Here is a 25508-nt window from a genome sequence, read left to right as displayed (position 1 = left end):
TCAGTGTTCCCAATCCCAACTTATATTCCCTCCAATTCTTTTGTAATTCTTTAATTCTGAACATCTATCAAGAAGCTAATAAACAATGTTTTAAAGAAAAAGTAAATGGCTTATCAAAAAATAGATATAAATGCTACACGACATTTAGGATCCGTTTGGTTGAAGGGGTGGAAAAGTAAGAGGATAGAAAAGTGAGAAGATAAAAAAGATTTTAATTTCGCTTATTTTTGTTTGGTTGGGAGTGGAAAAGTGAAGGAATGGAAAAAGTAAGTTTGTATAAATTTACTGATGCACCCTTATTAAAAAATGGTGGCCAATTAATTCAAAAAAGTGACAAACAACCAAAAAAAAAAACAATCACCCAATTTATTAAAAAATAAAAATCATGTCCAAAAAAGATCATGTCTAGTTAAACCCCCCCAAAAAAAAAACAACTATCAAACCCACAGCCCAAAAAGAAAAAAGAAAAAAAAAGGCAACGTCTAGAAAAGAAAAAAAAAAAAAAAGTGGCAACATGCCCACGGCCCACCCACATCTCAGGAAATCAAAAATTGAAAAAAACAAAAACAAAAACAAAAAAGCAACGTTGAGGGTAGAAAAGAAAAAAAATAAAGAAAGGAAAAAAAAAATGGAAAGAGGCAATGTGCCCAGCACACACACACACTCTTAAAAAAAAAAAAAAAAAAAATTGGACATGGGCATTTTTGTCCATTAAGTAGACACATTTTCTCCCTTTAATTTTCTCACCCACATCTCAGGAAATCAAAAATTGAAAAAAACAAAAACAAAAACAAAAAAGCAACGTTGAGGGTAGAAAAGAAAAAAAATAAAGAAAGGAAAAAAAAAAGGAAAGAGGCAATGTGCCCAGCACACACACACACTCTTAAAAAAAAAAAAAAAAAAAATTGGACATGGGCATTTTTGTCCATTAAGTAGACACATTTTCTCCCTTTAATTTTCTCTCTATTTTGAGGAGAAAACTTTTTGATGGGTTTGAAAAGAAAACACCTAAGCCCCACCATTTATTTTCCTTCTTCTCCATCCAATCAAACACACTCAAAAAAGATTTCCTTTCTATTTTTTCTCCAAAATTTTCTATCCACTCTATTTTACCTTCAAATAAACACACCTTTACAATAGTATAGATTTACAATCAATATCATTTTATTATCTATCGTTAATAACTTCTAATTAAGTTATACGTTGTGAATTGTGATTATAAAGTTGATATATTGAAAGAGAACATATAATAAAAAATCAAAATAGGGTTCTTAGCAAAATACGGTTCTGCTGATGTCAAATCCCTTACATCACATGGTTTTAGCTTTGTCGATATAAAGAGAAGGTAATCGTGCAACCTCCATTTTCCCAACAAGGTACGGTAATTATAACCATAAAAGACTTACACCTAACATGGCAGCTTGTTTTAATAACCATATTCCATGATAGAAAATTAGGCTAAATCTTGTTCACTAATCTTAGGGGATCACAATCGCAACTCTATTTAAGCTTTCACCATTTAAAGATTGATGTTCTCTCACTTCAATTCAACTGCAAACTACTTTATAAAATTTATAAATAAATAAAAATAAAAATAAAGCATTAATTACTTTAATGAATTGCCCAACCAACACCACCACCTTAGTCAACAAACCATTATCTCCGAAAAAGAATGGCCAAATAAAAGAAAAAGAGGTGAACAAGAAAAAGAAAAAGAAAAAGAAGAAAAGAACACCTATCAGCTCCCTATGTTCTTGTATTTACTTTCCATCTAAGCACCTTTCCCACCCCATCCTGTCTCTTCATAGAAATTTACATTATAGGAGCTCTTTCTCTGCCTTTTCTTGTTATTCTTGCCTTCCCATTCACTTCTAGTTAATCTACAAACCAGCAGTAGTGTTTTCTATTTTGCTTATATGTTCTAATCATTGCTAGGAAGAACTTGCCACGAACCATCCTCTTTACAATCTGTTCAAGTAAGTATACCTGTGTTATTCTATTTTTATTTTACAAGACACAAGTGTTATAGATTTCTTGTAAGTTTTGGAAATTTTTTTGTAATTTCAGTTTGTAGTATGAACCTCTTCTGCAACTCTTTTGAGTAATTTCATTCTCTACATGTTTTAAATACCATTTTATTCTTTGAATATTCTGCATCTTAGCAGGAAGAAAAGAGAAACATGATTTAGAAAATGTTAATAAGTTGAACTCCTAGTAGTCATGGGAACTCTAGAAAATCCAAAAACTTGGATACCATATACGAACAAAGACTGTTCTCAAGGCTTTTGTAGCTTTCACTGTCCCCAATGGTGCAACTTCATGCTCCCACCTCCACCTCCCTTTGAATTCCCTGATGACAATTCTAGTCCAAATTTCTCCCCTCTTGTTATTGCAATCATTGGCATTTTGGCAAGTGCTTTCCTTCTTGTAAGTTACTACACCATAATATCCAAGTATTGTGGCAACCCGGACTCAGCAAGAAGCAGAGAAGATCATGAATCCAATGAAGAATTGGAAGAGAATCACAACCCGTCTCTCCATGAACCATGGCATATTGCAACTACTGGCTTAGATGAGGCTCTCATAAAGTCTATTACAGTATACAAGTACAAGAAAGGAGAAGGGTTGGTGGAAGGCACTGATTGTTCTGTTTGTCTCAGTGAATTTGAAGAAGATGAGAGCATAAGGCTCTTGCCAAAGTGTAATCATGCTTTCCATCTCCCATGCATTGACACATGGCTCAAATCACATGCGAATTGCCCTTTATGTCGCGCTAATATAGTGTCTTTCAATGCTACGCCGATTCCATTGCCTGCACCGGTGACAGAATTGCCTTCAACCAATGAAACTTTGCCAATAAGCCAACCGGCAAATGAAAATATAACTCTTGCACAAGACATAGCAGGGGGAGTTACAGAAGAAGAAAGTGTGCGTGGTGATATTGTTCCAAAGTCCCCATTTCGTGCTTTTAGTGATTTGGGCAATTCAGAAGAGAGAGATACCATAATTGAGATTAGAGATGGAGGATATCAGCATATTAGAAGATCGTTTTCGATGGATCTTTTATGCCAAAGCCGTGTCTCTGTTGCTGATATTTTGTGCATGAATCAAGGTGAAGATGTTCAAGTGGAAGAGTGCTCCGCTGAGGCTAGCTCATCTAAACAATTAGCAGGAGAAGATGGGAAGTCTAGCCATCGAAACCGGGTGTTGCATTTTGTAATGAGTCCTATTGCAATGAAGAGACAATTTTCAAGTGGAAGATTCTTTCTCACAAGGCATGGGAGAAGACCACACGCAATCATTCCTGTCTGAAAAGAAGGGATTTCAGAAAAGATCTTTTGATAACAAAAATGAGATCATTAAAATTTTGGTGAAAGGATATTGAAATTGATTATAAATTATACTCATATAGTGTCCAACTGTATGAGAATTGTAGTATTTTCTAGAATGAGGAACATCTCAATATTTTGTGAAACTTTTCAGTTTTCAACAAGGTTTCTCCATTACGGGTTCATGGTGTGTGGTTAAATTCGTGTACCAATATACCATGGTCTAAGTATGTCATTTAGACGAAGCTTTACTAAAGTCTTTCTTGTCTCTTGTACGAGTAGGTCTATGTTCCTTTGAACATTTGTATGCCATATAGTATGCTCCTCATATAAGGCTTGCTTAGCATGGTTATAAGATGCTTTAAAATGCTTTTGTTTAGTCTACCATTTCTTCCTATTTCCCTGTTTTACTTTTGCAATATAGCAGTATGCATGTGTAATGTTAGTCTGATCTTGTCCAATTTGCGGGGTAGACTTTATTTTCTAAATCTAATAGTGTATAAATGATATGATAGTTTGTACTCTTTCAGACTAGTAAAATTTAATTTGAATGGACCAAATTGGAAATTGAGATATCTCTCTCCAATCAATTTGTGACCATATTGGTGGTAGAAACATCATAGAGGGATGGCGTTTTTCTCGACATTGGGCATTTTGGGGCCCAAATGGAAGGCCCGTCAATTAAAGAACGCGCCCTTAATTATTGGACTTACATAGTTACTGTGCTTGGGCCACACAAAGTGAACTTGTCATTCTGGATGCATCTAAATTTTCTTGTAGCCCTTTGAAGTTTGAAGGGTGGCAAATTTTAATTTTTCATGGCTAATAATGAGGAAAAATACAAGGGTTAGAGTGTACAAAATTAAAACAATATATTGTCCTATACACAATGCCAGTCATAATGATTTTGTCAGCATCTGGCTCTTGATAATATGGGAGGAGGATGATAGATGAGTCTCCTCATAGAATTATTTGTTTCACATTGTGGACTTGGTATATAGAAGGATCCATGGAGATCCAAAAAATACTTGAAGCTTTTTAAGTCGGTTGACAAAGTTTAGCTACAAATTGGTTGTAACTTAAAACTATAACCTGATGCAGCGTAGGCGTGTAGAAGTAGAATCTGTAACACACAATTACTACAACTCTTCCACAAAACCTAAGTTCTACAAGAACACTAGGCTAGTAGGCAAAATAATAGAGAAAACCTTTCTAACAAGTTTTTATTAATCAACACATAACATCAATCAACCTCTCTATAAAGAGTATTTAAGGGAGAAGAAAATATTTTAATATTTAATGTTGTTTTATCATTCCTAGTGGAATTAGGATTTATTTGCTTTTATATGTTCAATTAAAATCCTTTTCCTAGTTAAATTAGGATTTTAATTGTTTTTCTTCCTGATAAATAATGTATATTACCGACTTCCCAATCATATTAACTATGGTTTTAACTATTACTAGTCCAAATGTGTTTTTGACTATTACTTGTCCAAAATTAATTTAAGTCTCAAAAGGATTCTTTAGATAATTTGTTACTAGCAATGAGCACAATATAATAATAAATAAAAATGTGAAAATCTCATACCCAAGCCAGGCCTAAATCATAAGTGCCCAGCCCATGCCCAAGCCCTAAATTTCTCTATTCTTTCATTTCATCTCTTAGCCTTAAACCCTAAATTTCTCGACTCTTTTTTTGCTCAAAAAAAGAAAAAGGAAATTCTCTACTCTTTCATTTCGTTTTCTCTCAACCTTAAACCCTAAATTTCTCTACATCTTCAAAAAAAACTCTCACCTATGGCCTTGCTCCTGTTGTTCAAGAAATTGTCAATGGCATTAGCACGTTTCTACTGTGGTCAAGCCTTAAAACCAAAGCAACAGTCCCTCAAAGAAAGGTAAGGTTATGTATTTGTGATGTTGATTGTAGAATGGGGATTTTTTTGTGGGTTTTGAATATTAAATGCACTTGACAGTTTTGATGGTGATCATTGAATATGATTTTTTTTTTGGTTGAATGTAGAAGTTTTGTTGTTAATTGTTGAATACGACATTGGAACCATATGATTGTGTTAAATAATGTGTATTAATAAGACTGACTTCCCTTGATTGTGTTTTTATTATGTAGATTTACTTGTTATTGTAAAAAGAAAAAAGAAAAAAGGATGATGTATCTCATCGTATAATTAAAAATTTGGACAAATTTAAAGTTGGAAAGGATGCGGCGATGTGGAAGGCTGAAGATCTCCTTTTGCGTAGCAAGACTACTGTTGTTGGTGCTGTCAAGTGCGAATTATCCACTGGATTTAGGCCACTCAGTCTTGTTATTGGAGCTGTGATCGTGATTGATTCTCACCGGAGTGGTCAGCGATTGGAAGAAAAGATGTCTAATGTGGATGGGGTTGTGACTGTGTTGTTGAATGATGTGAAAGTAGCTCTAGATGGACACTCCAATCTTGGAGATGAAGTAGCAAAGCTTGTAATGGAAGTTTCAAATCTTTCTACACTCATTTTGAAGGAGCCGCCCAATGCAGAGGTGGAGAAAAAAATGGATGCTATTGTAGTTACAATAAACAAACTGGTTTCTGAGCTTGCTAAGAAAAATGAGCAGAAGAAGACATGGCTTGGGGAAGATCATGCATGATATTGTCACCTAGTTATTTGATGACTGGGTGGCAACCATTTTGTTAAAGCTTAAATTGTGTGGCCTCTCTTGTACCTCTTTTCTTATATATTGTTGAATTTTGAATACATTTTGTGAATGATAAACCTGTTAACTAGATAATCATAAGTTAGGTTAATTGAAAAGCTAAGTGCTTAAATTTAAAGCTTGACTAACTAAATATCTGTTTGGGAAATGTTTTTTCTTTTCCAATAACTTGTTTGCATGGTGATTATCAAAAGATATATAGTTTTTTTTTTTTTTTGTTTTTTTTATTATTACAAAAAAAAATGATTATTTGCAAAAAAGTTGAGACAAAAAGCAAATAACTTTTAGCAAATAGGATGCGGATTTGGATTTAGGTGCGGGTGCAGGTGTGGGTGTGGGTGTGGGTCTGGTGCAGCGACTTGACAATTTTTGAAAAAGTAAGGTATGGGTGTGGCAGGATACGATTATTAATAAATTATTAAATATATTTATATTTTCTATATATTTCTAAGCATATTTTTTTAATATGATGGTAAATATATATATATATATATATATCAATTTAAGAGTAATAGTAGATAATAAAGTGACAAAAATTTAGGGTTTGAGATGAGTTTAGGAATTTTTCTTTAAACTAGGACATCAAAATGGTTCGGACCGTATCAGGTCGAATCGGAAAAAGAGAAAAAAAAAATTCGGTCACGAACGCGTGTCCAGCCGCATCCACAGCCGCACGGCGCATCCGTGCGTATTAGACTCGGGTGCGCTAACCTTCATCTCGAAAGAGGCCTTGGCATTTGCATTTGAGTTTAGGAATGTAGTATTTGTTGAAGTTTTTCTAGACCTACGACCCCATCTCCGCATTGTTCAAGTGTGAGGGACATGTAAATACTAATGAAATCAATTTCATCGGTTACCAATATAAGGTTTTTCCATATGGGTTTAGTTTTGATAGCATGCTGGGTGGGAAGGGGGTGGGGGAGTAGGATATAAGGGTTTATGGAGGAGGACTGGCCAACCGATTTTTTTTTTTTGGGGCAGACAATTCTAGAATCAAAGTTGATAGTTGTTTTTTGATGAGGGTTATTATTGGGTACTCTGGGAGTATACTCCCCCTTTCTCACATAGGGGTGAGTCCCACCTACCATGAGGCCCACCTCATATACTCCCGGACTACTCAATAAATTTCCTTCCATGTTAGGTGTGTTTTTCTTGCTATGTGTGAATGGTAGTCAATAGGAAGTGTATGTTTTTAGACCCCTTAAACACAACCAGAGTAACCTAGTTATTTAGCCAAGTGATTAACTTAGGTAAATTATGCAGATCTAGGTTAACACATATAAATCATATCATTGACAAGTACGGAAAATAAAGAACACAACAATATAATAACCCAGGAAAACCAAATCGGTAAAAAACCTGGGGAGGATTTAACCTAGTGTAGGGGCCTTTTTTGCGTTTTGTACGTTGGGCTGGGCTGGGCTGCCTCCTGTGGTAATGGGCCCGAATGTTTTTGAGTAAGGGAGTTGAGACCGGTCCAACTGTAACTCAACTTGAGCCAGTTTGTGCACAAACTATGCCTCGTCTGCCAGGAGTAGGCTTACGGCAAGCAGAACTGTTTCAGATGAGTTACGGTAGGCAGATATAATAATAATAACAAAACAGAGTACTCTGACTATTTAATAACAAATGGCCAAGTAATCCCTACTTATAAAACATAATTACAGTTGTGATAATGTCGTTTACAAAGAAAGTAAAGGAGAAAGAAAGTAATATGAACTAATCAAGAATAGGCATAAAGTCAAATTTTAAGTTTGGTCCATAGAAGCAAAACCAAAGAGGGGAGAACGCCTCCTCTCAATGCAAATAATCTCCTAGGAAAAGATCCTGCCGTGGGGATTAATGGCTTTGAGGGAGTCGGACCTGAATGGTTAATGCCCAAAAGGAATCCTTGTTACGTTTTGGAAGAGAGCAGGATTTGAAGGGGGAGAGAGGGAAATTGACCTACTAGTGCATGCCCATTGTGTTATCTCTCTTTTTTCCTCAATTTCCTTTCTTCTTTCCTCTGTTTTCTCTCTTATCTTTTTCTTTTCTTTCTCTTGTTTTCTTTTACTTTGCTTTCTTTTTACTTCGTGAATGCCCTCTGTTTTTCAATCCCTTTTTTAGGGTACGGCAATGGTCCTTTTATAGTGTCTGTCGTAACCAGTTTTTTACCATTTTGCCCCTTAACTGCCTTTGTCTGGTCTGGGCATACTTGCCGACCACCAAAGGGTTCGTCTGTGTGCCACTCACCCTTACTAGACAAAAGCAGGTTTGTTTCATTCGTCAGTCCACCGTAGCACTCTTACTTGCCACGGCATAAATGCTTTCTCTCTTTTTCCCTCAAGGCATGCACCTAACGGTTCCCCCCCTCAACCTTGCCTCTTTTGGGTGGTCTATCATCCCAGCAGGACGTACCTCCCAAAAGGGCTTGGGCAGGAGCCGCAAAATAGGTCTTTTTCCCCTCTCCCCACCACCAAATCATACCCCCTTTACCTCTTACCTCTGGCCCATGACCCCACCACGTCCCATATTGGCTGGGTACAGGCTAGTGGTACCTGAGTTTTGTGCGTGCTTTCCTTTCAGATATGTCCAAAAATCTGTTTGCTGCTCATGCGTTTGCCGTGATCTGGAGGCTCGCCGTCCATGTTTTTTGACTTCTTATGTGGGCTTTTTTTTTGTTTTCCCGCTCCATTCAAGAGTTGGACTTTGTCTGATGATGGACCTTACATTTCTTTGGCCCACTCTTGATTTTCTTTATTTCTTGCAATGTTGTACTGTTATTCCTGCCGTAATAACTTAATCCTACTGAGCCTCTTTTGGGCCAGCCATTTATTCCTTCTCTCAGTGGCTTGTCATGACCACTGTTTTACTTTTACTTATGGGCTCCTATATCCTTTTGGGCTTTCCTTTGGGCATCCACGACCCATTTGCTTTCTTTGGGCTTCCTCGGCCCATTTGCTAATTTCACACTCACATGAGTTTTTTACTAACTTCATTAGACTTCCCTGACCCAATAACCTTATTCTCATCCTTGGGGTTCATGGGCCTGCCATAAACCCCTTACTCTCTTAGTTTGCATTGCCTTGAGCCTGCAGCGGCCCTTTCTCGCTTTTCTACCTCATACACTGCCCATGGGATGCTACTTCTTTCTTTCCGGGCTTCTTTGAGCCTACTTGCCTCTTCAAGACCCATTTGTTTATTTCTTGGGCCTGTGATCCATTATTCCTGCCGCTTGGGCCTAATGGTTTTTTGCTGTCTATTTTGTCAATTCCTTGTTGCCCTTATTATTAGGCTTTCTCTCTTTCTGCTTGGGCTCTTACAAATGGCCCTCAACACCTAGCTATCCTTAAGGTAAAACTGAATCCACTATAAAAGAATTGAAGTTTACACCATAGCGACTTAGACCACTAACATCCTATTGCTACCTCGAGTAGGAAACTTACTATCACAACCACGTGACAGCTTCGAGTCCACAGACTACTTCTTTCTTGGATTCCCAACAAGTACAAGCACTCCCACTCCCACTTGTATCTTTAAGCTCTTGAAACAGCAACTGAATTGATCACCAAGTTTTTGACATAATCTTGAATCTTGGAAACCCTAAGTACACACAGCATAAGGAGCAACCTAAAACATGGCTAGGGTTTTCCCTTTTATACCTAGGGCAAAATATAAAACCCTACACGTCAAACGAGCTTGGGCTAAGTTGGAAATTCTGTAGAAAAACCCTGCACGACTTTCAATCGATCGAGTATAATTCTCGATTAATCGAGTCAGGCAGATTTATACAGTAAATCTTGCAGCAACTCAATTCCAACTTTACATAAAAAGCATATACTTTGAGTAAGTCTAAACAAGACTAAAACGTTTTGATCATGGTTTGCTAACATTACAAAATAAAGTTCTAATACAATAGTTCCTAATTCCTTAGAACTTAACAAACTCCTCCTTTGGCAATCCATGATAAAACACAAACTTAAACAAAATGCTCAAAGTTTACAAAAAAACAGCCTATTACAAAAATATTGCCCAACACAAAAAATCCAACCTAACTACTATCTATCAGTTGCAAGTGTAGACAACAGCACAACTGAATCAACCTATATATTTCCTAAAACACTCAACAAACGCATAAACGCATGTGTGAAAAATATAAGCAAAACAAAAATAACTTCTTGATTTCACATACTATAAAATAAAGACATATATCATGAATAACCTCATAAATATAAATCAATAAGCAATGTGAAACAAAAAACATATACAAATCAATGTATCTCCCCCTATCATGGACAACCCAATCAAAAAACAAAAAATATCATGAGCCAAAAATATAAATACATAATGAAGCACCTAGACACAATCTAATAGCTCCACAAAAACAAAAATCTCCCCCTATCAATAAAAAACCACTACAAATGCACTCCCTCTTTTTGTGACGGAATGCCAAAAGGCAATCAGAATCCATCATCAAAAGGAGGTGACGGAGGCGATCGTCTAATATGCTCCAGATCCACTCGTAAAGCACAAAGCTCATCAAGCATGTCCACCAAAAGCTGACCATGAGTTGCTTGAACGGTCATGATAGTCTCCAACATACGTCGAATATTTGAATCATCCGAGGTAAAAGGTGGAGGAACAGCAGCAACAGCAAGATCAACAGACTCCTCAGTCGTAGTATTACCTGTAGAAGAAGAAGGAGGAGGTGTGACACCAGAAGGCTCAACCCTAGGACGTTTAGAACTTGCTCTCAACTGAGCAGCCCTTTGCTTAAGAAATGTAACACCTATGGGAGCGATAATGTGTACAGGCTTAGACATGGGGAAGTCATCTAAACCAAGATGCAAAAGAATCCGATGAATGAAAACTGGAAAGAAAAGAGCATGAGAAGCAGAGCTACTCCTATAAACCTCAGTCAAAGAACGAAGAAACAGATGAGAAAACCTAATAGGAGCATCAGTAACTAGGGCATACAAAAACGCACAATGCTCCAAAGGAATGGTGTGCAAATGAGAAATAGGCCACAAAGAATGACAAGCAATCCTAAAGAAAAGGTAGTGAATCTCAGTGAGCTCAACAGTAGTGATTCGAGGATTAGAACCCCACTAAATAGAAGATCCAGTGATATAGGACATGATGTCGTCTAGGGGAGGAAACTCATCATAAGGGTAGATAGGATGTTGGACTACAGGTACCCCAAGAGCATCAGCCACTACTGAAGGAGTAACAGTGTACTTTTCACCTCGTATCCAACTCTTAACTAAAGTGTTGGAATCATAGACATGGATAGAGAGGTTCGAGTAGAACTCTCTAATCAGGGTAACCGGAGGTGGATGAAAAATATCCAACAATAGCAACCAACCCTTACGCTCAAAGTTACACCGAATCTCAGGATCTAGCTCATCTAACAGAACCTTTCTCTCAGCCCAAATATTCCTCTTAAGGTTAAGCTTCTCATCCATCTCTTGGTGTTTTTCACTTAGAAACCTCTCACTCTCAAAAGAATGAATAGAAGAAGAGGAGGCTTTCCTATTGGCTCTAGTCTTCCTAGACATAGTGCTAAGGAAAGGACAAGATACACATAAAAGAACCAAAAAGAAATAAAGGAAAAAACCAAGGGCAAACTGCAAGTTAGCAAAAAAATATAGAAATAACACTTCTATATGATGCATGAATAGTATAAGCAAATAATGCATGCTCTAATGCAGTGAGAATAAGTTCAATTTAACTTTAAATTCACAAAATTGGTTGAGCATAGAGTTTATATCAAAAACCCCAAAATTTGAAAAACCACTTGTACAATTTTCAAGAAATTTACCAATTGATCATTAAACAAGATAGAGAACTCAATATAATGATCATATGAATCAATCCAACAAGCCAATTTCATCAAATTAAACCTAATTGAACAAAATCCCCAATTCGGATAGATTCAAGCCCTAGAAATTCAAATTTTCTCAAAAACATCAAATTGATCAAATTAAACCACAAAGATCAGTTTTATAGTGTCCCACAACAAAAACTCTTTGATCAATTTCCAAAGAAAAAGCTTTAAACGACAAAAATCCCAAATTCCCTTAGGTTCGAAAATATCCCCAAATACATGACAAAAATGCATGAAAACTGAAAATAAAAGAAAGAGGAGGGGTAATATGGTCTTACCAGCCTTAGATGACAAAAAACTTGCAAAAGATTGGAGGGAAAACGACAAAAAAAACTTGATTGGAAGCCTTGACCGATTGAATGAGAGAGAAAGAGTTTTGAAAGTTTTTGAAAAAGTGTTTGAACACGTGAAAACTAAAGATTTTAAAAAACTCTCCACGCGATTTTCAATTGATCGAATCTTAGATTTGATCGATCGAAAATGCCTTCGATTGATCCAACAGCAATCGAGCACCGACCGAAATAGACAGAGGCTGACCAAAATTTTAATCGCAATTTCGATCAGTCGAGAAACAGGTTCAATCGATCAAAATTCTGGAAAAAATAGATTTTTGAAAAACAAAGAAATTTTATGTAGAAACTCCTCAAAGCATTGAGTATGAAATGAAATACTTTTCAAAAACACTTGTTTTGAACCTAATTTTCCCAAAATTAAGATTTTCAATCAATTCACCTTATATTCTCAAGCATCAAACATGTTTTGAACAAAACTTAAGGAATTTTCAAACTTGGTTGGCCAAACCAAAATCACACACAATAACATGTACAAAGTTTAACAAAGAGTAACTTGTGTAGTGTGTGCAACTAGCAAAAACTTGAGATACATGTAAGGTGATATGTAAATAGAAATCAAGCACAATGTCTACAAAATTCCTTACATAGAATTTGAAAGAGACTATCACCAAAAGAGTTACATCATATAACTCTCACATCTCCTAGTAAACAAGCTTGCAATCATGTAAGTTTCTTAATTTGCCTCATATTGTATATACCAATTTGATTTGATCAAAAACTTATTAAAATAGCCGGGATAATGTACACACCAGTTTTATTTGATTGATTTATTTAAAGTCCAATAATGTACACACCAATTTTAGCATTTAAACCGAGGCTACACCTTATGTTCTTTTTGTGCATGTACTACACTTTCTCGAGCACAAAATCTTACGATATGCACTAAGATGTTCATAATTGGCTAGTAAACAATAGTGAGATGGTTATTTATGCATTTCTCAAAAAGTTCAAGTTCGACAATCAAAGGCATGTGACTTCAAGATCAAGATCATGTGATCAAAAACTATAAACATCTTCCTACACAACATTCACTACAACGCTCAGACTAGTAAAATGTAATAAATAAGCTCATCAAAACTAAACAAGGTACATACACATGTTATGTAAAAATAAATTGGCTAACCTTGATTTCAAATCCAAGAATATAATGCAAAACACATTTTGCTTCATTTTTTGTTTTTTTGTTTTTTTTATTTTTTTTATTTTTTTATTTTTTTATTTTTTATTTTATTTTGAAAAGAGGAAACAAAAACAATCATAGAATGAAATGCATGAATGTTATGCAATGCAAGTCCTAGAAACAAAAACAAAAACAAAAACCAACAAAAAACAAAATTAAATGAATTTGATCAAATGAATTAGTTAAAACCATACTTTGGTTCTCAAAAAAAAATTTTTTTTTTTGATTTATAAACCCATATTATATATATATATGGGGGATAAAATCTTAAAGAACAATATTTATTACATACTGCCCTATTACACACAATTCAGTTTTTGAACTAATAATGTGTTTTAAAACCACAATTTCAATTCAAAAAATAATGTGTGTATGATATGTGCAACAATGTGTGTACAAACAATTAGCCAAATTATAAATTTGCCTTTTTTTTAGTAGGGAAAGTTTTCTTTTTTAGTTTTCTCTCTACTTTAGAGAGAGAAAATTTTGTAGACTAGGGAAGAAAAGACTTCCAAACTCCTTTTTAACCGTTGAGCTCTATTCTCCACCAAAGAAAAGAAAATCATAATCACTAACCATAAAATTGTTAGCTCAACTGAAGGTACTACTACAAGGACAAGAAGAAGGCAGTGTTTCTGTATTCAAAAACCCAAAAATCTTTATGGGCCACAAGTAGTTAGTACATCAAGTGTCATGTGATTTTTTTGGGAAAAGATAAAAAAAAAATAATAATAAATAAATAAAAACAACAACAACGACAACAACAACAACAACAAACGAAAAGAGAGAGAAAAAGAAGGTTGTGCAACAATCAATGTACTCTCTTAATTCCCATAGGCCTTCCAAAAGCTACCTAATACCAATGGATTACAACTTTACAAGATAGGGTTTGATCAAAGATACGGAAGCTATAGCCTAACGAAAAGAGAGAGAAAAAGAAGGTTGTGCAACAATCAATGTGCTCTCTTAATTCCCATAGGCCTTCCAAAAGCTACCTAATACTAATGGATTACAACTTTACAAGATAGGGTTTGATCAAAGATACGGAAGCTAAATCAACATATATGAAGATGTCGTGACTCATGAGTATGACTAAGCACATGCTTTATGCCCAACTGAACTGATCTTAGTCCAAATACAGAATATGACGCTTTATTCTAGTACGTTCTAGTTTCAAACATCTCTCTCTCTCTCTCTCTCTCTCTCTCCCACATCATGGTCATCCATGCACGTCTCTTTTTGGTTTTACGCATGCAAGAGGACGCGAGTCTTAATGAGGATGCCGATGTCTCCCATACATAGAAACAAAACTGAATGCTATTGCTGAGAATCAGTACAAAAGGAAAAATGCATCGATCCCACAAAAACCCCCCCTCACCGCAGCTTTCCTTTAAAACTACAAAACATGTCACTTTTTCCAATGCTCACTGCACCCCTAAACAAGGACAAGCTTCCGTCTCTCTTTACCAAGAAGTTGAAGCTGAAATACATGTGTATGTGAGAGAACGAGGTTTGATTTCATTAGGTATTTTATATTATAGCCAATAATTAGTATACGTGTTCAACCATGGGAGTGCATGTAAGGGTAAGCGGGGGTTAACTAGAGGCTTTAAACTCCTAACTTGGTGAAAATCTGTCACCTAACTCATATCACGAGATCAAAAGAACGCATCCAAAACAAGTGTATTTGTGAAATAATTTCACTAAGTATGTGTTGGATTGATTATGGTGCATGCTCATCACTTGATTTTATGACTGTCTCCAGCTAGTAGTATCTAGCTGTTTAGCTAGACAAAAGAATACAGAGGAAATAGTACAAGATTCTAGAGTGACCAATCATTGGTTCATTTTGGTACATGACGCCAAAAATTTTCTAACTTGGTTCATCTAAAAACAATTTTAACTAGGACCATCTAGTTTTCATTTTGAAAGGGACAATTTCTAACTTGGTTCATCTAAAAAAAAAAAAAAATTAACTAGGACCATCTAGTTTTCATTTTGAAAGGGACAATTTTTATTCGCAGAAAAAGTCTAAAATTATAACTAGATGATGCCTAAAAGTTAAGATTTAGTCTGATAGCCCAATGCATGCACGATAAGGACAAGGATGGAACATTAAGTAAATGCATGTGAGAGAAGGATATAAACCCAAATTCTTTACCGTTTAAAAATTAAGTATAAATACTATTGACCCGAAAGCTTTTTAACTAGTAAGATCATTTGAATGGGAATAGCTAAAATTTTAGCTAAATTTAATTCTAGAAGTTACTTATAAAAAAAATAAAAAATTCCTAGTCCAATTACTCTATTCAAATATATTAAAATGGAGGACTCTCTAAATAAAATGGTAAGCTTTATTCCTAGGGCTGGCTCGATATAGTTATAAGGGCTTAAAGATGAAAATTTTAAATGGAATCTTTATTTAAATATCAATTAAATAAATGTATGTAATACTAACAAAACTAAAGTTAATTTGATGAATTAAAAAATTAATTTTGTGAACTAATACTAACCAAACTAAAGTTAATTTCATATAAAGAATCAAATATCATCATTTAAGAATAAAAATTAAAAAAAAAATTAAAATTTATTATTTGTTTAGAAAGGAGGTTTTCTTCATTTTATATAAGGCGGATTTTGGTGTTAAGAAAGAGATAGGGATTGTTTGGTGTGCGGCCACGTGAAAGGTTAGGTGGATAATGTTGACAATTTATTCTATAAAATATTGGCTTACGAAAATTAAAGTAAAAAAAAAAATCCCTCAAAAATTTTATGGTTTATCAATTGGGTAGCTTTTTTGTTGGTATATACTTAAAAAACTTTTTTAGAGGTGAGAAAAATAGTACACAAGCTTATATATATACACACACACACATATAAATAAAACACTTATTATCGTGCAATTTTAGAAAATGTTAAAAGTATTACAAATTTTACTATATAAAACACACAAATTAATGTGGCAATAAATATAATTGGTGGGATTTAACCACCTTATAAATGAATGTATGAATTTTTTTTTTAGATTAGTGATACAAAAATTTATAATATCACTAAGACCAATACACTTCAACTTTGGGCCATTTTATAACGAGATGGGCTTTTTTTATAAAAGGTGAAAATTTAGGGGTGTTCGCGGAACAGTGCGGTGTGGTTTTGGACCATTTTTAGCACCACACTTTGCGGTGTAGTGTAACTAAAATCATAACTGCACCACACCTTATTTTTGCGATCACATGTGCGATACTAATTACTATGTATAACATGCAGTTTGAAATCGGTATATTTTTCAAATTTTGAGCTTTTCCTACTCAGCCCAAAACTAATTTTTCCCTTTTTTTGGGCCAAGTTTTAAATTATTGAGCTAGTTTTTCTTTATTTTTGGTTGGCTTTTCTAGTTAACACTTGCTAGGGTTATTAAACTTTTTTTTTTTTTTTTGAAAACTAGGGTTATTAAACTATTAATAATATATTTAATATTAAAAATAAATAAAGATATTAATATATAGAGAAACTGCGGTGCGGTGCAATTTGTGCGATTTTTTTATTATAAAACCGCAAACCGCACTGCACCATGCGGTGCGGTGTACTAACGGTGTAATGTGGTTATGTCATTTTGCGAGTGGTTTTGATGCGATTTATGCGGTTTGTGCAATTTATACGGTTTGGTGAACACCCTTAGGTGAAATCATTAAAAACATTGTGGCCTAGGTCTTGAGTTGCTAATCTTTATTACTTGCCAAAAGGAAAAAGAAAATCAGAGAGTACAAATTAAGTTACAAGCATGCTCTATTAGAGAGAGAGAGACGCGTGGAGGTGGTTATTACTGAACCGGTATGATGAGAGGCATGTGTGATCCGGGTGGTTCATTTAATCAAAACGGTACCGTTTTTCCTATAACAACTAATCTCACATAAACAAATTAAACAGTCTGTCTTGTTCAAAGCTTTAACATCATCCCAATATTTGATGCTTTATAAGTTGAATGAGAAAATGACTAAAAGTTTTCTCTAGTTTCCTTTCATCTTTCTAAATTATTTATCTACTCCATTTTTTATTCATTGAAAATTAATTGGACGGTTGGGATTTCATTAGCATGATCTGAAGGAAAGGCCAACTGTAAGCCATCCATATTCCAAAAAAAAGGCAAACAACCATAAATACAAATCCTTTGTACTACATTTTGTGTTTCATTTTATATTTCACCAATTACAACTTATTATATGTTTGTTTAATTTTCCTTATAAAATAGTCAAAGTTTAAAATGGAAAAAAAATAAATATATAACAAGTTGTAATTGGTAGAACATAAAATGAAACACAAAATATAGTACAGAAGATTTGTATTCAACACACGACTCTAACAGTAAAGATCAGCCACTTTACCTACAGCCTTTATCGGCCACTTAATACAGCCAAGATTGTCCACCTCAAACTCAAAGCCCAACTGCATTGTGCCAAATCACTAATTCACAAAAAAATTTGTTGGATTATATATTAGCTAGATGCATGACTAGTTCAATATGAATTATATAATGTCATTAAGATAATTGTGTCATTTGAAAATGTACGATTATTTCATGATTTATATATTACTATAAATTCTTTTCATTGTGCTATTGAGAGGGTCGGAAGAAATGTAGATGCTGTGTTTAAAATAAAGAATATAATCTTAGGATTTGATCAATTGAAGTTTTGCCTCAAGGACATCGCCAATTAGAAACGAAGTCTCAGATCACTTTTTGTGCAACGATTCATCTCCACTACTACTACATTAACCACGACAAGTCACAAGACATTGGTCAAAGGCAAGACTAATGATTCGAGCGAAGTTGTAACTAGCTCATTGTATAGTCTGTATTGGTAGTTGTGCATTGATCATGCCTTCTTCAGGAATAGTTGACGCTTTTTTAGGTATTTGGATTTTGACATACTTTAACCTGTGTAAAAACAAAAAAAAAACAAAAAACAAAAAACACAGAGAAAGATACAATCTGAGTTAAAGATTAGAAACATACTTGCTTGGATTTGACTGGTAAAAGTGTCAAATGGGTTGGTTTAAGTCAATCGAGTTATCGGTCAGGTTGGATTTAGATTAATCTGCACTTATTTACATGAAAAAAAAAATGAAAACATGTATTATTTGTCATTTGCTTAAGCTATGTAACAAATTACAAAGTGTAAAATGCTTTGCTTTTTATTTACTTAAGTCAAGAAAGAACTCAAATCAACAATGACTGGCGAATATACTCTGATCATCTCCCTCACTCATGCCACCAATAGACTCAACTTGTCAATGTGAGACTGACTAAAGCATCACACTGCTTGATAAAAGAATCTTGAAAGGTGGCGAGTGTACTACGTGTGACAATTGTTAAAAAAATATATTTTTAAATGATCCAAAATGAAAACCACTCTAACAATCACATATGATGGAATGTAAGAGCATTTTTATCAGCTTGTGTCAAAATTTCTATCTATTTTAGCATAACAACTTACTTTTTTCTATTTTATATACTCATTTTTCAAAACACCCCATATCAAATTATATATCCTAGCTTTTGCAATAGTTGTGTTCTTCTATGCAAGAAGAAGACTTAGAAAGAACAAAGAAGTTTGGATCCAAAAAAGTATGTTTAGGCAGTTCCTTCGCTAGGCACAATAGAATGAAGAGTATTTTACACCATATTTCATTAAAATATCAATTTTTTTTAATTATTTCTCTTTTTTCACACACAACAATCATTAGTCACTCTCTTCCTTTATTCTCAGGATAAGTAAAGAAATATTAAAAAATTAAATGCAAAATGAATAGTTTCAACATAAATTTACATGGTAACTATAATAAATTTTGTAAATTTACACAATTATACATTGACTTATGTGGGTTAGTTTTAGGCAAAAATTTGTAAATTTTACACATTTTCTATTATATACCCACTAATATGAGTGCTTTAAGGCTGGCGGTAAAGTATACCACTAACGAGTGGGATGGTATTTTTGCCTAAATAATCCAATTATGGGATATATTTATTTATTTTTAATAATGTATAAATTAAGAGTTAATTAAATACAATCGGATTTAATTAAAAATGATTGAAAATTAAATAAAAAGTGCATCAAGTGGCCCCTATTCCTTGAATTTTTTGTTAAACAATTTATAAATAATTGATTTTATTTTCAAAATAATTATTTGAAAATTGGTTGGATTGGGCATAATCATTTTAGGGTTTGGTCTGACCCAATATTTCTCATCTCTCACTTGAACATAAAGGACACAGGACAATTGAACATCTCTCATATCAATTTCTTCCATCATTTATACCTATCAAGTAGGTCATGCGTCTGTTGAGCATACTTGCAAAAGAAATTTAGGAGTAATACACTAAGTCTTGTTATACTAGCATTGCAATTAAAACACCCTTCTCCAAACCTACAAAAATAAAATGACCAAAATACTCTTGAAATGTCCAAAACGACCAAAATGTGATCCCTACTACAATGAATGCCAAAATTATTGAAATTCATTTTGGTCACAACACCTCACAATGCACACTTTATTTTGTCATTTTGGACATTTTGTCAATTTGATCATTTTGGATTTTTGGGGGTATTTAGGTATATTTGGAGGTTTTATGAATATTTTGGTCATTTTGAAAGTTTCATGAGTATTTTAGCTATTTTAGAGGTTTGTTTGGTTATTTTGGATGGCCCAGAGATATTTTGGACATTTTATGAGTACTTTTTCATTTTGGTGGTCAGAGTATTTTGGTTATTTTATAGATTTCAATAATATCTTGGTCATTTTAAAGGTTTACAGTGTTTTTTTTATAAGGATTTATGAGAATGTAATAATTGAGTAACCAAACGGATCAAGTCTCGGTCAAATAAAAGAATTGGATATTTAATAAATTTTAACTTTTTATTTAAATGGATAATTTTAAATCTTATCCATTTATAACTTGATTTAAAACCCCCACAATCTGTCCATTTATCACCTTATGAATGTCGGTCAACTCTACTTTACTTCCCCCTTCATCTAAACTGGTCAATTATATTTTAGGTTTTACTAATATATGCCCTTCGGATATATGTTTTTTTTTTTTTTTTTTTTTGATGGAATCCTCAGGGCTTTTTTTTTTTTTTTTTTTTTTTAATTTTATGGAACCCTTAAGGCATTTTTCAAAAAAAATTATGTAACCCTTAAAGCATATATTAGTAAACTATTTTAGAAATTTTTTTATTGAAAAGTGAAAATTTAATGAGGGGATATATTAACTAGACCCTTATACTTTTCAACACACCCTTTTATCTAGTCATTTGTGGTATAGATATATTCAGGTTTACAAGAGGTATTCATGTTGTATGATTTCCAAAGCAACACTGCTTTCTTTTAAGTTTGAGATGAGCTGATAATTAAGGAAAAAGATAAGACACTATACATGAAACAGGCACAGGCCTAGAGTGCCTAGGTAAAATTTTCCCCAGTCCAATGGCCTGTGCTCTGTGTAGTCCTGAAAGCTAGTTCAGTGTTTCAAACACCAAAATTAACAATATATCTACTTCTGCTTTTCTTGGGTCTGAGATCAAAGCAAATTTGCACAGTATCGCATTAGCACATTTCCGAACAGGTCATACACAAAACCAACTCCTTGGCAGCTTGGGGTGAACCCCAATAAGCGCAATAAACCCTATTTCCTGAGTGCAAACAAAAACACACCTACACACACCTATGTGTGAGTAGCTACACACAGCAAGAACAAGTTAAAACTTTACTGGGGAAAACAAAAAAAGGTGGCACTTTGGTGATTCCATCACAAATCCAAGGTGTATATTGGGTTTGTTCAATTACATAAGGTAGCTTCCTCCTCAATTATTCTGAGCATGTGGTGTACTGCTGCTGCTATGTCATCTACTGAAGTGAGTTGGCATGCTTCTTCAACCTGCATTTAAATTTTAGCCCAAAACTCACTCATTTTCCAAATATTATGAGCAGACAGCTACTAATTCCAAAGACAGAAAAACATTACAATCTTAGAAAGGACATCTATCTCTATGCCCATGCTCCCCTTGTGATAATAATTGAAGACAGCGACTTATAAAAAATAATAATAATAATGCTAAAATGTCACCACAGATATTCTTCTTAAAATGTACGTAATAATGATTTCTCATTAAACTTGAAAAAATATCCCCCTATGAGTTTTATTGGCCAAAGGACCTCTACTATGGGTTCGTTTAGAAACAGCTTATTTAGTTAAAATTGATAATTCTTTGTTCAAAGTATTGTAGATAAAGGTAAAAGTTAATTGAAATAATACAGTAGGATTCATGAATAGTACCAAAAAGTGAAGAGGAACCCATGAATAGTAGTAAAAATAAGCTAAATAGTAAAATAAGCTGACTTTAAACTCTAATCTCAAACGCAACTTGTATATATATAGAGTCCTTTGGGTTTTGTATGAAATTTATCGGGCAAAGTACCTCTACTATACGGATTGCCCAAGCCAATGACCTTTTGGTACTTAAGGGACCAGGATAGTGTGTGTGCAGACTTTGTTTCAAAACTCTTCAATATGAACTGAGGGGTAGAGGGAATATTTCAGTTGAGGGGAAGGCAGGTTATAAGACAATAAGTGTCCAAGTGACCAGTTGATCACATAATATTCCACATATATAAATAAATAATATACAAATAATGACTGATATTAATAGATGTTTAAGAAATTTAGCTTGATTTAATTCTTTTCAAAGGCATCTTCAATCCAATTTTATTCAATAGATTTCTAAGAAAATATCTTCATGTAAAGACAGATGATTGATTGATTTCCTCAAATTTTGGCTTAAGCCTTTAACGTTGCAGCAATTTGATTTAAACAAAATTATTGATAAATAATTATTTAAAGAGAGCATGCAAATCAGTAATCGAAATCCATTTTTAATTCTTGAAAAAAGTTAAATTTACTATCAATTTATCATTAAAAGTTACAAAGAGATAATAAATGTAATTAATATCACATCAAAAACATATAAGAAATTTTTTTATCAGTTTTAGGAAATTGATATTTATCAATTTGTAAAACCTATAAAACAAAATTGATATTCCTAACATTCAGGTTTATTTAATTAACTTTATTAAGGTTGAGCACTGTGTTAAAAAGGACATGGACCCTAAAGTTACTATGCATACTGATCAGGGGGTACAATTCAATTCCTCCCTCCAGTACTAAATATGGCTCTAGATTCTTGTTCCATACGAGAGATGTTAAAAATATACTGTTGATTATAAAATAAATTTTTTTTAAAAAAGAAAGAAAGAAAGGATAAAGAAACATTTTTCTACTATATAATTAATTACCTTGGCACTGATTGAGTAGAGGACCAGTGGGTCCATAGTGGTCACATTGAGGTGAAGGATGGTGAGGTGAAGAGTCTGAAATCCAGCAACCAGCTTTGAGAGCTGTCTAGGGCTTTTTCGCCACAGAATTCGAAGGTTTGCATGGGTTTCGATCAAAGTGACCTCGATATCAGCAATAGCAGCCTTAGTCTTAGATGTATACTTGTTAGGGATCTGTGACCAGGTGTACTGTGGATACGCAAAAAATTGTGCAAATGGGGGTGGCATAAACTTTGAGGCTGTGCCTGTGGTGTCTTCATTTACATTTAGTCCTCCTACTCCTGCAGGTTGTAGAATTTGGAGTTTTTGAGCTTCAAGGGTCTGCAAGAGGTGCTCAAGTTCCTTCACAAATTCTATAGCACCACCTACTATAGAGGCCTGGTCACCCTACGTACACAAATAAATTTTTAACATTAAAGGGTGTATTCGTTTTTAGTCTTACATCCAACAAATCCAAAGTATAATATGAGATGGAACATATTGAAGATTGACGGAATATATATGATTTACCAAGTTTATATAATGATGATGATGAAGAAAATTGAGAAACTAAGTAAGAACTAACCACAATATCTTTGTATATTAAACATTATACAAATAAATTTTTAACATTAAGTGGTGTAATCATTTTTATTCTTACATCCAATCCAAGTGTAATCATTTTTATTCTTACATCCAATCCAAGTATAGTAGGAGATGTATAAAGTTATATAATGATGATGACGAAAATTGAGAAACTAACAACGTCTTTGTATATTAGACCTTATTAGGAAAAATCTAACCCTCACGTTATTCTTTAGAATATATGTTATCCAAGAATATATATATTAGCAGTTCATCCATATTTCTTTTTCAGATTGAGCTAGACCGCTCACCTAATACTTCCTTTTTCACGAGAGAAACAAACTAAAGGAAAAATCTAAAGAAGGACAAATGAAGTAATAGTGGAATAAAAAATGACAAACTTCTGCTCAACTTTTACTTGACTGGTTTCTGAACCTTGTTGTATTACCCAACTTTACGCTGAACTTTTCCAGATGAACAATTTCTAACTTTAAACTCATTCAGTCCGACTTTTCAGAAACTTTACCAAAAGTTTCAAAATTTCTTCCTAGCCATGAAATTTTTTTTGCTATATAGATTTTTCTTAGACAATGATGTGTCGATTAGTGTAGCAAAGTGTAATCGCATGGAATACTTGAACCATATGTATTATAGACAGTTAGCCAAATTTTCCCATAAAGCTTAAACAGAAATTACACAACGAAAGTGACTCAGAGAGATATGAGTAGAAAGAAAACACACCCTTTGGACATAGGATTCAGGCATGAGGGAGCGTAGGACAGCGAGGTGCTCATTCATCTGTTTGCGGCGGTTTCTCTCAACAGCAATGTGTGTCATCCTTTGTGTCTCAGCTTCTTCTTTGTTCTTACATGCCCTTGGCTTTCTTCTCCTCTTCTTTCTCCCTTGCACCCCCAAATTCTGCTTCATCTCCACAGATTCTGAGCTTCCACTTCCAGGGTGTCGTTTTCGGGTCATCGATGAAGAGTTCTTCAAAGGACTACCTTGGTGATCTTGGGGTGTAGTCATTCCATTCTCTAATAAGAAACTATTCTCATGGTTGTCATATGGGGTTGCTGAGATAGTGTCATAGATTATGAAGTTGAAAAGCTCACTGGAAGAAAGAGCTTCTAAAGCCATTTTTGACCAACTATTTTGTGTTAACCGAATCTTTTTTCTTCAACTAGCTCCAACACTGTCAACTTGTTCCAATTCAAACACAACAATCATTTTATTGCAGGACCATATTCTTGAACTTCTGAGAGAGAGAGAGAGAGAGAGAGAGAGAGAGAGAGTCTAAAATGATAGGAGTACTGTATAGAGAAGGATATGATGCACGTGACTCGTGAGAGGGAAGAGAGAAGAGGAGTTGTGCTTTTCTGCTTCTCAAAAAGTGAAGAAAAAAGAAAGAGGTTCCTCTCTCATCCTTTTTTTGGTTTCCTTCCCGATTTCAATAGATGCTGTCAAGGATGGCACAGTTTCTGCTATGAAGAAGAGGTGTGGGGGGCCCAAATCTATATAGAAATATGCATACAAACAACATAACAAGCTGTGCAAAAGCTACCGCTCACATTCAAATCTGTGTTGGGGTTTGCAGGAAATGACTGGTTCACGCACCCTAGATTATTCTCATTTATACAATTTAGACAGTAACTGTAATATACGTGCTCCACTACACATTGTACACCCGGTTTATCTAGATTTTTTTAATGTTGGGAGCATAAATAATGTTTTTAATCAGAATCTAGGCCATATAACATTGGTTAAATTTTGTTACCGTATACACCATTATCTGTATTCCTTTGAAATAATATTTTGAAAACATGATTTGAAAGGAGGCGTGCACGGAATATATGCAACAGTGTGTAATAATCATTCCTCTATTATAATATGGTTTAGAAGGCATATATAATAACAAAATTTAACTAAGTGTTTAGCAATTCCGTGATCAAGATCATCAAAGCCCTTCATTGTCAACACTAGCTGAAAATGGGTTATCTAAAGCGTTGAAGCACCGAGAAATATAAAGACTGCTTAATATAGCAATTGGAATGGCTGAATGCGTTATGTACAAGCAAAGCTTGCTTATCAACTAGTCATTGTAGGCAAGGACGTA

The 25508-nt window shown here is 34.2% G+C and overlaps 3 protein-coding genes across 4 annotated transcripts; 2 read left to right on the top strand and 1 right to left on the bottom strand.

Moving 5' to 3' along the window:
• The first annotated feature begins 1689 nt into the window (after window positions 1–1689).
• Window positions 1690–3716, top strand: LOC115972445 (RING-H2 finger protein ATL52-like). 2 transcript variants are annotated; one of them, XM_031092735.1, is made up of 2 exons: window positions 1690–1976; window positions 2166–3716. In XM_031092735.1, exon 2 carries the CDS (start codon window positions 2221–2223, stop codon window positions 3310–3312), a length of 1092 nt encoding a protein of 363 aa, XP_030948595.1. In that variant the 5' UTR covers window positions 1690–1976; window positions 2166–2220; the 3' UTR covers window positions 3313–3716. The 2 variants fall into 2 exon arrangements, with proteins under 2 accessions (XP_030948595.1, XP_030948594.1); XM_031092734.1 differs by having other exon boundaries at window positions 2163–3716.
• Window positions 3717–5037: 1321 nt separating this feature from the next.
• On the top strand, window positions 5038–6089 carry LOC115970063. The gene is made up of 2 exons (XM_031089730.1): window positions 5038–5224; window positions 5455–6089. Exon 2 carries the CDS (start codon window positions 5554–5556, stop codon window positions 5968–5970), a length of 417 nt encoding a protein of 138 aa, XP_030945590.1. The 5' UTR covers window positions 5038–5224; window positions 5455–5553; the 3' UTR covers window positions 5971–6089.
• Window positions 6090–21015: 14926 nt separating this feature from the next.
• Window positions 21016–24863, bottom strand: LOC115970749 (transcription factor bHLH71-like). The gene is made up of 3 exons (XM_031090357.1): window positions 24137–24863; window positions 22793–23218; window positions 21016–21377 (listed from the first exon to the last, which is right to left on the bottom strand). Exons 1-3 carry the CDS (start codon window positions 24530–24532, stop codon window positions 21279–21281), a joined length of 921 nt encoding a protein of 306 aa, XP_030946217.1. The 5' UTR covers window positions 24533–24863; the 3' UTR covers window positions 21016–21278.
• Between the last annotated feature and the right edge of the window lie 645 nt (window positions 24864–25508).

The sequence above is a fragment of the Quercus lobata genome, chromosome 12 (assembly GCF_001633185.2).
Source record: "Quercus lobata isolate SW786 chromosome 12, ValleyOak3.0 Primary Assembly, whole genome shotgun sequence".
Classification (NCBI taxonomy): domain Eukaryota; kingdom Viridiplantae; phylum Streptophyta; class Magnoliopsida; order Fagales; family Fagaceae; genus Quercus; species Quercus lobata.
Note: the sequence above shows the minus strand (reverse complement) of the source record. Positions and strands in the feature narration are given on the sequence as shown.

Bases quoted from the DNA above. Each gene is read 5' to 3' on its own strand.
- LOC115972445 (XM_031092735.1), top strand. From the start codon at position 2,221: ATGGGAACTCTAGAAAATCCAAAAACTTGGATACCATATACGAACAAA.
- LOC115970063 (XM_031089730.1), top strand. From the start codon at position 5,554: ATGTGGAAGGCTGAAGATCTCCTTTTGCGTAGCAAGACTACTGTTGTT.
- LOC115970749 (XM_031090357.1), bottom strand. From the start codon at position 24,532: ATGGCTTTAGAAGCTCTTTCTTCCAGTGAGCTTTTCAACTTCATAATC. The intron at 23,219-24,136 runs GTGTGTTTTCTT...TTGTGTACGTAG, and splicing joins CTGAATCCTATGTCCAAAGG to GGTGACCAGGCCTCTATAGT. The intron at 21,378-22,792 runs GTAATTAATTAT...ATTTAAATGCAG, and splicing joins TCTACTCAATCAGTGCCAAG to GTTGAAGAAGCATGCCAACT.